Source organism: Sycon ciliatum, chromosome 11 (genome assembly GCF_964019385.1).
Source record: "Sycon ciliatum chromosome 11, ocSycCili1.1, whole genome shotgun sequence".
In the NCBI taxonomy this organism is placed as follows: Eukaryota; Metazoa; Porifera; class Calcarea; order Leucosolenida; family Sycettidae; genus Sycon; species Sycon ciliatum.
Genome location: NC_088653.1, coordinates 4,971,268 through 4,983,975, shown reverse-complemented (window position 1 = coordinate 4,983,975; position 12,708 = coordinate 4,971,268). Strand labels below are relative to the sequence as shown.

Here is a 12,708-nt window from a genome sequence, read left to right as displayed (position 1 = left end):
GAGGGGAAACTCTCAGGGGGCGATGAGGCTAGAGCATTGGCGATATTGGCAGACTGCTTCCACAAGAGGCCGCGGGAGTCGACCTCCCCATTGGTAGTTTCCAGTGATAACCAGAGAAAGAAGAAGGCGAAAAAGATCACTGCGTCAAGCAACAAGCAGATAACTTGGCGCAGATAACATCTTCTCCCCCTGTGTAGCCCTAGGTATACAAACACAACCTGGTTTTCCCTGTCCTACTTCAACCTCGTGTCTTCCTCCAGCTTCCTCATTCTTATCTTTAGCTTGATCCTTTTAGGTATTTCATTAGAATTTAGGACCCTTAGCCATACATGTAACTATGCACCCGCTTACGCCAAATGTCCCTCCCCTTTTTTTAATTACTTCCTCCTGCAATGAAGGGTAGCAAGAATCTTCGCATTCTCTGCACAAACGCTTTCGGCCTAGCCAGCAAACTTCCCGACCTACAGCACGCACTCCTGCAGCATCACCCCGACGTAGCAATTGTGACAGAAACGAAGTTCACTGCGGAGAAAGTGCTTCCCTCTGACATCAGCTTCCCTGGATACAGCTCACCACTTCGGTTGGACAGAACGGCACATGGGGGAGGGGTAGCCATCTGGGTGAAGTCGTCACTCCCCTCCATGCTGATCCCTGACCTCATGTCCCCCGCACATGAGATCATCTGGGTTTCTCTCCAGCTGGCCCCAGGTCTCCGCACCGTCTTGGGAGCAGTGTATCGGCCAGGGTCCTGTGCCCCTGGCGATCTTACCTTAATCGATCATCTCGACAACATCCTCCCAGAAGCTAGACACCAGGGCTCCCACATTATCCTAGCTGGCGATTTCAACGTGCACAACCGGGCTTGGCTGAACAGCTCGAAATCTACGCCTGCAGGCGAGGCTCTCGAAGATACCTGCGCTGCCCATCTTCTTGTCCAGCATGTCACAGTACCGACTCGTGGAGACAACCCGCTAGATCTCATAATGTCAACGTTCACGTCCCCAGTAACTACACATATACTTCCGCCCCTCGGTCGATCTCACCATGCAGTTGTACTGTCAGACTTTTCTTCCGTGCTCCCTAGACGTGAACCCCCTGTTAAGCGAACAGTATTTCGCTACAACAGGGCAGACTGGGATCGCCTTAGGGCGCACCTTCGCAACGTGGAATGGGGTGATATCATCACGGAGGACCCAGAAACTTCCTGTGAGCAGGTTACCGCTTCAATTACTGCAGCTGTTGCACAGTTTGTCCCATCCAAAGTTCTGGAAACGAGGCCTTCCGATCCGGTATGGTGGACGCCTGAATGCACAGAGACCGAGAGGGAGAAGGACAAGCGCTGGCGCGACTGGAGAAAACACCCTTATGACCCAGCACTTCAGCAGGCATTCACCGATTCCGTGACTGTAGCGATCGCCACCCAGTTCCGATCACGACGTGCAAAGGAGGACAGCCTCCGTCGCAGCCTCTCAACTGGGTCCCTCAGAGACAAACAGGGGTGGACGAAGTTGAAGAACGCTGCTGGCAACCGCACACAGCCCGAAATTCCCCTAGTTGTCGACTCTGACGGCCGTGAGTGGGCAACAAGCTCAGAGAAAGCAGAGGCATTCGCTCGCTTCTTCTCGAAGAAATGTAGCGTTGCCGGTCCGGACCTTGTGGAGGCTGACCTACCGGACCCTGCTCCCTCAGAGGCTCCACCTCTTCGCACCATCCGCTTCCGCCCACAGGCTGTCCGCCGACTCCTGGCAAGGCTCGACGTCTCCAAGGCTACCGGGCCTGACGGTATTTCTGCTCGCGTCCTTAAGGAATGTGCTCATGAGCTCGCAGAGCCACTGTCCAAGCTATTTGCTTTATGCTTCCGGTCTGGAGTGCAACCTAGGATGTGGAAGACGGCCAACGTGGTTCCGATCCACAAGCGATCTTCCCGCTCAACCCTTAAGAACTACAGGCCCGTATCCTTACTGTGCATAATCTCGAAAGTAATGGAAACTCTTGTAAACAGACACATCGTAAACTATTTTGAAGACCATCATCTGCTCACGTCGCACAAGTTTGGATTTCGCAGAGGCCTTGGAACATCGGACGCTTTGCAAGCTCTCCAAACTGCCTGGGCAAGCGCTGTGGGCTGTGGAGGGGCGGCTCGTATCCTAGCTGTGGACATCGCAGGAGCGTTTGATCGTGTCTCGCATGTCGGCCTCCTTCACAAGGTGCGTAGCCTAGGCATAGATGGTCCGCTTCAGAGATGGCTGGCCTCGTACCTGGACACCCGTTCCCTACAGTGCCTCGTTGGAGGGCGGACGTCATCTAGGTATACGACCTCCGCTGGAGTCCCCCAGGGAAGCATCCTTGGACCAACGCTTTTCCTGTCCTACGTCAACGACGCGCCAGATGTTCTCGCTGACGGCGCCAGTTTGGAAGCCTATGCTGATGATACAACCTTGTACAGCTTAGTCACCTCCCAGCAGACCCCAACAGTCGCCGCGCAGTCACTGCAGGTGTCCGTTGACCGACTGCACGAGTGGGGTCATACATGGAAAGTGATGTTTGAACCGACCAAATCCCAGGCCATGACAGCCACCCTCAGACGCACCGGCTTAGATCTCCCCCCACTCCTGTTTGGTGGCACACTGGTCCCCGAGACAACCACCATCACCCTCCTTGGTGTGAAGGTGGACGCCAAGTTGACCTTCAGCGATCACCTACGCTCCGTAGCCACCCGTGCACGCCAACGGCTTGGGGTCCTAAACAGAGCCGCCCACATACTCACCCCCGCCGGCCGGACGACCGTATACAAGGCGTTCGTACGACCAGTCATGGAGTATGCGCCTCTTGTATGGATGGGAGCTGCGCAGAGCCACCTCCAGCGTCTGAACAATGTTCAGCGCCGCGCGCTTCATGCTATCGGCCCTGGGGCACACCTACCCAGCCTGGCCATCCGCCGAACTGTTGCCTCGCTTGCCTGCCTGTACAAGCTGCACTACTTGCCTGGTCCTCCGCAGCTGCTCTCTGTGTTGCCACCGCGCCACATCATCTCTACCAACCCCAGAACTCGCAGCGAGCACGGTGCTGTCAGTGGCCATGACCACCAGCTCCAACACCAGCTGCCTGCATCTGCCCCGCTGGCACTGAAGCGCTCGTTCCCACACTGCAGCATCAGCGATTGGAACTCCCTCCCTGCCGCTCTCCTATCCCAGCCTCCCCACAGCAAGAGAATGCAATCATTCAAAACGAATGTTTACCGCCATCTTCGCAGCACAAACTGGCTCTGGGCAGTCGATTCCCTATGAATAGTATGACGCTAAGTGTTAAGCCTTGGGTTTTTGCATCTTTCTTACCTGTACAGCTCTATCTTCTTCTTTTTTCATTGTTTTTGGTGCGTGTTTTTGGCCGTGACGCCGAGACCTCAGGTCGGCAGAGTCATCAATGCCCCACCATCACTGCTGCGTCTCGGTGCAGCGCCTGCTCATTAGTTGTCACGTTTGTCCTAGTCTCCGTACCATTGTCTTTCCTTATTCTTTTCGAGCTGGTTATGTGAATATAGTAAAAAAAAAAAAAAAAAAAAAAAAAAAAAAAAAAAAAAAACATCCGACACGTCATCTCCCTGCATTCTCAGGTGCGGAGTCGGATGAGTACGGTGGGCACGTTCTGCACGACTTCTAGGAGGGAACTGCATGGTGCAAGACTTCGAGGGGTTGAAGCGCCCTCCAACTGAATCAGCCCACTGCAGGACGGCATCAGTTGGGGCCTGGAGGGGTGGACCATTTGTTGTTGGTTAGGTTCTCCTGCTGCTCTCCCAAGAGTAGTGTCATCGGCAAATATGAGCACATCAGTAGTGACATCAGACGATATGGTGCGAGGAAGGGCATTAATGTAGAGAATGAAAAGAATGGGGCCAAGGTGAGAACGCCTGAAGAAACTGGGCGGGGCAAAGATTTGGTAGAAAGACCGGTCTCTGAGGTAGTTGGTGAACCAAGAAACGGCTTCAGGGGATATTATAGTAGCGAGCTGACGGAGAAGAACAGGGTGCGGTACCTTGTCAAACGCTTTCGCGAAATCCAAGTCTAGAGCGTGGTAGCCAGTGAGCTTGTGGAGTGATTTAGCCACTCTTGAAGACAGGACAATCAGCTGATCGAGTGTCGACTTGCAGGAGACAAAGCCATACTGGTGGTCCACGTTACGGAATCAAAGCCACTCCGTTCCCTGGGACGCAGGACACACAGGTTCGTGTTAGTTCGTGTTACATTATATATTTTGACAAGACGGAAAAGCAAACTGCGCTGACAGAGACGAACAAGCAGACTGACAAAAAGACTCTCGACTACAAAATTCCGCATGCTCATATAACACATGCACGTGGCTAGACGAGACAGTTTGAGGAATGCCATCACACAGGAAAACAACACATCATTTCCATAACATCGATAATTAATCCCTGCCTATCCAGGAAGCTGGTGAGGTGCTGGGCGATTATGGCATCCAGAATCTCAGCTATGGCCGGCAGCAGAGAGATAGGCCTGTAGCTAGCTGGCTTCGCAAGTTTGCCGTGCTCATTGTAGATAGGTATGACTGTAGACAACTTTCAGTCACTATGTAGCTGCCCGAGGCGGAGACTAGTGTTGAAGAGGTGGCACAGGGACTGCGTGATCACGGGTGCAACTTCTCTCAGTATGACGTTGGTGATATCCCCGCCCACAGTCTTTTGCTTGGGCAGAGTGCGCAGCTTGCGGAAGACATCATGCTGGATGATGTTGGCAATTGAAACTGGAGATCTTGTGTTAATTGTGGTGGCGGTAGGGTGGTAGTACGCGGGTCAAATGACGGATTTGAGGAGAACTGGAATTTGAGCAACGGACCAGTGCTTCTGCTTTAGAAGTATCACAAGCCGTATCTCCACAATAATCAACCAGGGTCGGGATGGTCGCTCGTTTCTTGCTGATCTGGGCATTTTTCTTGGCCTCGGCCCACCATTTGTAACAGTTTTTTCGCTATCACTATGCCAGCAAAGCCCTTCGAAATACAGGGCCTTGTTGCTTTTAAGACTGTTTGTAAGAATATTTTTCACTGGGCTCATTAGAAAATACATTTTATGTTCTGGTGCATTCGCTTGTGCTGGACAGTGAACCAAGGCTTCATAGTCTGCTTTCTTCTTGGCTTCAATGTCCACATGGCCATGTGGCGCTGGATACTCTCATTGCCATAGGAGCGCCAAGAGTGGCAGGCGCTTTCCATACAACTGGCGCCATCAATGCACTTTCGGAGAGGCTGCAAGCAGAGGTCCGCTCGCCTCAAAGTCGGTGAGTGTGTAAACTGGTACCACTATCTGCTCACGAGTTTGCCGTCTGAGTTGCCTCAGTTGAATGTTGCAGAGTACTGGACAGTGGTGATGACAAGGTCAAGCCGAGACGGAGGCAATGAACCTGTTGGCGCATAACGAGTGGGTGTGTGGGTGACGATTTGGAGAAGACGCAGGTCATCAAGTGGGGTGACCAGTTTCTGGCCTTCTGTTGTATCTGGGTAGGACTGGAGCCAACAGGACATTCTGCAATTGAAGTCGCCGATCAGAATGAGGGGGAGATGGGGGTTATCAAGGTGTCGAGTGACAGTGGCATGGAAAGCATGGTAACATTTTTCACGTTGGGCCGCTATGGAATGCGGGGGTCTGTAGAAAAGGTGAAAGGAACAGAGTGGACTAGCAGGGCTGTTAATTTTATGGTAAAGCAAACAGATATCTTCTAGGCATGGAGATTCAAGGTGGGAACAGCGAGAAAGGTATGGAGCCAGGGAAGAGCGTAGATAGACTGCTACCCCCCCCCCCCCCATCTCGTCTAAAGAGGGTGTAGCCATCTAGTGTCAGGACTGCGTCTAGCAATGAATGATAGAACCAAGTTTCACTGAGAAATAGAATGACTAACTTGTGATCAAACAAAGGTTGCTCAACCACAGGCAGCTTGCCCACCACGCTTTGCCAGTTAAGTTGACCGATTCGAAGACCAACGTCTGAGGATGTAGTGAAGGAAAGCGACGTAGGGGGGAGGGGGGATGTTACATAGATGTGGACGAGAAGGCTTGGTTGTTAACAGATCTGGCACAGTATGAATGCAGCGGCTAATGGGTTGAGCATGTTCTTGGTGGGAAGTGGGGCAAGCTGAATGTTGGTGGTGGGGTTATCTGAGGGGAGGACTAAATGAACATACTTCTACTTCCTCCGTATACAAAAACTTAGTGACTTTTTTGAACGGTGTTTTTGAGCAATAACCTGCTCAACGAACGGCGCCAAAGGCTGTCATCGACAACCCACGTCCATATCGAGGTGAGTTTGGTTGATCCCGAACAGATTCTCCACGTACGCCATGCGTGTGAGGATGTTGCCGACAGAAACTCAAGAGTCAAATGAAAAAAAAACTAACATTTACTTGCTTGAAAATGAAACTGACACAGTGACGAAGTGTAGCTCGTGGCTGGAACACGGAGTCACGCGGCACTCGCTGCCGTGAAACTGGCCAGGCTCGTACTTGCGGTGCGCAGCCCCATATTTACGCAGCGTGAGAACATAGATTTGTTTCACTCGCACGGCAAGATGAAACATTTCAGTCGTCGTGCAACCAGCGCAGACTTAGGATGAGAATGTCGATGGCCTGGCTTTCTTCGCCTCTCTCCAGTCAGACGCCTCCTTTGTCGCCAAGGGGAATCGCAGGGACCTCCTCGAAGCCATTGTAGAATGCTTGGGAAGATTATCCTGGCGAGAAAATGCGAAGCGTGTGGATGTGCTTGTACGACTCGTTTCACGGCATAATGGAGGTCGCGGGTTGGAACAACTGAATATAGTTGACACCGATTCGTACACAGCTCTAGAGATGAAGAGGACGTAGCCAAAGTCCAGCGTCGGATCATCACTGCAGGTGACAAGAATCTGAACGAAATGCGAGCGGAAGCAGCGACTGTTGGCGATGCGGAGTCAGCGTCGTCAGGTGACAATGACAAGAGCGACGAAGACTCTGAAAAACGTCATTCGTCTGAGTTGCGTTTTCTTTGTATATAGCTTGTAAACAGGTTGGACAATGCCACGAGTGTTATTCCGAGTCAAACGGAACAATTTCAGAGCTGAGCGCAGCTTTCAAAAAAAAAGTCACGAAGTTTTTGTATACGGAGGAAGTAAGTTTATCTGTGAATGAGACTTACGAGTACATGGTGGTCTTGCGGTCCAGCGATCTACTGCGTGCTGCAATCCTTGCCGCCAGTTGGCGCTGCTCAAGCGCTGCAGCCTCATTGGCTCACAGGACATGTAGGTCGGGTTGCTTTGGCATTGCAGGTGTTGTGCGAAATGTGTGTTTGCCAACTGCCAGAAAAAACTCACAGACTGGTGTGTCAGGAGACTTTTGACTGGTCTTTCCACCGCCTGGTGGGTGTTGGGGAGCTGTGGGTGTAGCACTTGGTGCAGGTACCTCAATGAGCACTTCAGACACCCCAGGATAGGGCTTGATCATCGCTCCATCTGCTGCCCCCCCCCCCCGTGTGTCACCCTTGAGGTTTGGACTGTTACATCTGCTGCTACTGCTGGTCGATGTTTGTTGCTGTGTTTCTCCACCTCGCGTTCGCTTTGTGGGGGAGCTTGGGAGCCGTTGATGGCATCGGAATACGAGCATATAGCAGGCTGTTGCACACTTGCTTGCTCATTACATGGTGAAGACTTTTCGTTCTCCCGTACTGGACGCTTTCACTTTGGGCTGTCAGTAGCCAGGTGGTCTGGTGCGTCGCACAGTCTGCACGTAATTAAGCTGGTCAGTGTACCGTACAGAGAACACATGACCACCAGCTATCCTGACGTATGACTGAATAGACAATGCATGGCGAGCAAGGTGGAAGCTTACATAGCGTACACCTGACGCCACCTTCAAACCTCGGCGGGTCGTTACTTGCCCATGACGTACTGTACTAGCGGCTTTCCAGTAGGGACCCAAGGCTTTTCAAAACTGCCTCGTCTGATATCCACACAGGGAAGTCAGTGACAATTAATTGCAGTGTAGGCTGTAAAACACGCGTCACATTTACATGTTCATCATGAACCATCATCCCTTCATTAACAAATTTCTCGGCACTATCTATAGACAGAAAGGTCACAATACATGAACGGTTTCCCTTAAGCTGCACAGCTTGAAGGTCAGCATAGCCGAGATCCTCCACGGTGTACGCAATATGGAAGGTTTGGGCGCCAGGCGGGCAATGCCAATGGAATTTGGCAGATGTCTCCCGCACCTGTGTGATTAGGGACTCCTCCACGCCGCCACGGAGCCCCCAACACCATCCATAACCTCGGGGCAATATGATACAAGGTAACAATCTACTAGACACTATAAACTGCAGACGCCCTGAACAGATGTTCCGAGCTCTAAAATGTGCATCCGCACTCCAGAGCGATTTTAAATATTTTTTTAGCAAAACCTTTGGCAATGTTAGGAGGCCTGCAATGAGTACCGACATATAGGACATTCAAGAAATAATTCGAGTTCAGATTTGATCTCCTGTGCAATCAAAATCACACAGAAATTCAAGTGTCACCATCAGATCTCGAACTAGGGACCCTCCGTGACTTAAGGCCAGCAATGCTCTTAGCACTGATCTATAGTGCAGCTGTCATTCAAGCAGTAACAACACATGTTGATGATGTCATTCAAGCAGTAACAACACATATTGATGATGTCATTCAAGCAGTAACAACACATGCTGATGATGTCATCTAAGCAGTAACAACACATGTTGATGATGTGATTCAAACATTACTATATTGAAATTGTGCAGCCACACGTATCAAAGCATCTTCCTCGCACATGAAAATAACAAAGTAGGATAGGATCTGAAGTTCTATTCTAACACTGTATATATTTTTCATTTCAGTTTCTCACTTACCACTGCAATTTGGCAAAGAATATGTCAATAGAGTTGTACAATCAAATGTTGTATTTCCAACTAAATTGTATCCAGTATTGCATGAGTAGTTGACAGTTTGAGGGTATTGTATTTGTATAGCATTAGCAAAACCGTTGGAAATGTTTGGAGCCCTGCAATTAATACCTAAATATAAAACATTCAGGAAAAATAGGTCGAGAACATAATTGATTGTGTGTGCAATCAAAATGTGATCAAAATCGCAAAGAGAATTGCGTATTCCGAACCAGGTATTGTCACTTAAGGCCAGCAATGCTCTAAGCACTGAGATATAGTTCAGTCGTCATCCAAGTAGCGAACGCTCAATATTCTGTTCAGGCTTTGACAATCAAGCATCCTGTTTATCCACTCAGACGAGTGCGACACAGCCCTTGCTGTTACCCCCATACTTCACATACAAACTCGCAATTGGGTGGCCCCAAGTGAAAATAATATTAATGTTAGGTGAGGTGATCACAATAAAATGTACGGATGGTAGTTAACCCAGCACACAAAGACACTCAGATATACCTGATGTGTTTGGTTCAGTCCTTGTGGTGCTGCCGTTGTGTTTTGATACTTTTCTGGTAACAAAGTCTTTAGCCTTTACCTCACTTGTACGCTGTACAGTCAGACCTCGAATAACCGCCCACGTTCGTTATCCACTAAGTAGACGGTTTTTTGTTTTTGTTTGTTTGTTTATTTAGAGTCGAAGAACAAACAGGCAAATTTGCCTAATTACATGATATCGACTAAAACGGAGAATAAATTATAAAAGGCCAATGAAGGTAATGACACTGAGTAGAGTGGGTAGTAAAGTATTACATTGTAAAAGCCAGTTAGGCCAGTAAAGGAAATAATAATACAGCGGGCAGTGGCATTGCTGAAAAGCAGCATGTGCTGGGAGGGATCGCATGAATCGATGGTACTGTGGGATTTTCCTGATGTTGGGCTGGAGCCTGTTCCACAGTGATACACATTGGAATGAGGCAGAATGTGTGCCAGCGGATGTCTTAGTGACTGGAAATTTAAGTGCTCAATTTCCCTGACTACGTGTAGCACAGCCGGAATTAAGAGGACTGAACATATCGGTAAGCAATGTGCTGCATTTACCCTGAAGGCAGTGCCAAGTGTAGCCAAGAAGCTTGTGGCAGTACATAACTTCTAGCGAGTGCAATCGCAATTGGCAATACAGCGGCGCAGATGGGGATGCAAATGGAGCGTTGAAAACACAGCGGACTGCGCGCTTGAGTAGCCGCTCTAGGCGCTCGAGCTAATGTGAGGTGAGGCCAGCAGAGAAACAGTTGCTAGCATACAGGAAGTCAGGAAGGATCAGGGATTTCAGGTACCTGATGCGGCACGGGAAGGGCATGCAGCGCCTGTTTTTAAACAGGACAGCTATTTTACAGGCAGCTCGCTTGGCGATCTGGTTGACCATTGTGGTCCACTTGAGATCTTGGTCCATGTGGACACCAGGATACTTTGCGGATTCTACTTGTGCCAGTTGAACTCCAGAGCACATAACGCTGACACGAGGATTCACAGAACGATGGGCAGGGATGAACAAAATCTGGGTTTTACTCTCGTTTAGTACAAGGTTCCTGCTGGCAAGCCATCTGGCCAGGGGTGTAACTGCAGAAGACATACTGCGTTCCAGCTGATATTTGTCCTTGCTATTAATATAGAGCATGATGCCATCTGCGAAGTGAACTGTCCGCACGCCATACGGCTGCACTTCAGCTGCCACACCACAGACATAGAGGACAAACAGCAGAGGACCAAGTACGGAACCCTGGGGCACACCACTGCTGGGCTGGAATACCTTGCTGTGCTGGTTCCCAATGACAACTCTTTGCTGCCGGTCAATTAAGTAGTCTGCCAGCCAATTCAGCGCACTTCCACCAACACCAATACTGAAGTAGTCGCGGATGAGGGTGCCATGTTGAACCTTGTCGAGTGCCTTCGACATGTCAACAAAGGCGGTGCAAGTTGAGAGTCCGGAGTCTTTGGCATTGGCAAAGGCCTCTGATGCCATCACAACAGCATCCTCTGTTGAGTGCTGTTTCCGGAATCCGAACTGGCAATCTGGGTAGAGGCTGTGGGTGGTCAAGAATTCAGTGAGTTGCGAATGTACGATGCGCTCAAGGATCTTTGAGATAATAGGCAACAGAGAAACAGGCCTGAAATTGGTGGCCTTAGTAGGGTCGCCGCTCTTGTACACAGGGGTGATATTTGCAAGTTTCATGGATAGTGGAAATCTCCCTTCGGAAAGTGACTGGTTGAAGATGAGAGTTACTGATGGAGCTAAGAGGTCAGAGCATGCTGCTAGTACAAGAGCAGGTACGCCATCACTGCCCGTTGACTCTGTCGAATCTACACTGCTGAGCAACTTGCGTACACATGCGATGGATACTGGCTTGAAACAGCAGAGATCGGTACTTGCATGCAAACCAGAGGGCACCTTTGGGCGAGTCGCATCGGTGACGATGTCCGCAAACACTTGTCCGATTTCATCCGGAGCAGTGTGGGTCTGCCTGATACCTGGTTAATCACTCTCCATGTTTGTCTTGGCTGGCCTTCCGCATTGGCAAACTGATCCTGATAGTAGCAGGCTTTGTGTCGTCGGTTAAGCTGGTTCACATCACGTCTGGTCTGGCGGAAAGCTTCACGGTCCACAGGGTTGCAGGTGCGTAGCCATTTGTGGTGGGCCCGGTTTCGACTAGATATTGTGGCCAGCAGGTTTGCATCCATCCAAGGAACATGTTTGCGTGTTTTGGTGCGGCGGGTCCTCAAAGGAGCATGTTTGTCTAGGATATCTAGGAACTTCTGCAGCCATCGAGTCCACATCTCATCACACGATCCATCCAAGGAGCACAAGTTTGCAGCCACGAGGTCATTGCAAAACATTTCCATGTTGATGCCTCAGAGGTGCCGAGTCTGCGGTTGAGCACTCTGGGGTGCACAGTCAGCAGTGGTTGCCAGGGTAGAGATGACAGCTGAATGGTCACTAAATGATACTGGGGAGACAATGGTTGGGGCTCTGCACAGCAACGTACTAAATACTATGTCCAGGGTGGTTTGTGATCCCGTAATTCCGATTCTTGTGGCCTGACTCACACTTTGTGACAGTCCGAGGGTATTCGCGATGTCAGATAGATAGGAGAGTTGACCACTCTGGCAGCTATAGTCAACATTGAAGTCACCACCGATTGTCACATCATTTGGCTCCCTCATCGCACGAGTGAACGTCGCTTCCAGGGCCTGTCAGTAAGACACTCGCATATGAGGTGGCCGATACAGACAGGCAATGAGACTAGGCTTCGGCTGGGCCTTCACCTCTACCCAGCAGCACTCAATACCCTGTGTGGCAAGATATGGCCGGGGGTGGCATTTCAGTCCGACCTTAGTGTATATACACACACCACCACCCAAGTTCCCGCAACGGTCTAGCCGATGTAGGGTGTAACCTGGTATGGACATTTCTGCTGTTGCAATGGTACCATCGAGCCAGGTTTCTGAGACAGCTATTACATTGGGCACACAAGTAGAGGCCAGTTGCATTAGATCCTGCAGCTTCTGGCGGAGGCTGCAGATGTTCAGGGACAGTACTTTCAATGTGGAATGTGAACTAGTCATGATCTAATAGATTGTTGGTGGTCTTTTCGCATCTCTTTAGCTGGCATGATAGTTGCATCAAACTTGGTCTCGGTCACAACAGCGATGTCTACATTGTGGTGCGTGACAGTGTGGACAAATTCTCCAAATTTGTTTGCTAAGCTAAAAGCT

The 12,708-nt window shown here is 50.2% G+C and overlaps 1 protein-coding gene across 1 annotated transcript in view; it reads left to right on the top strand.

Moving 5' to 3' along the window:
• The first annotated feature begins 392 nt into the window (after nt 1-392).
• The window catches only part of LOC135827012 (uncharacterized), a 60,189-nt gene continuing 47,873 nt past the window's right edge, over nt 393-12,708 (top strand). Inside the window, exon 1 of the mRNA XM_065339534.1 lies at nt 393-1,782. Within this exon, the coding sequence (XP_065195606.1) occupies nt 393-1,782 (1,390 nt within the window). The remainder of the gene's footprint in view (nt 1,783-12,708) is intronic.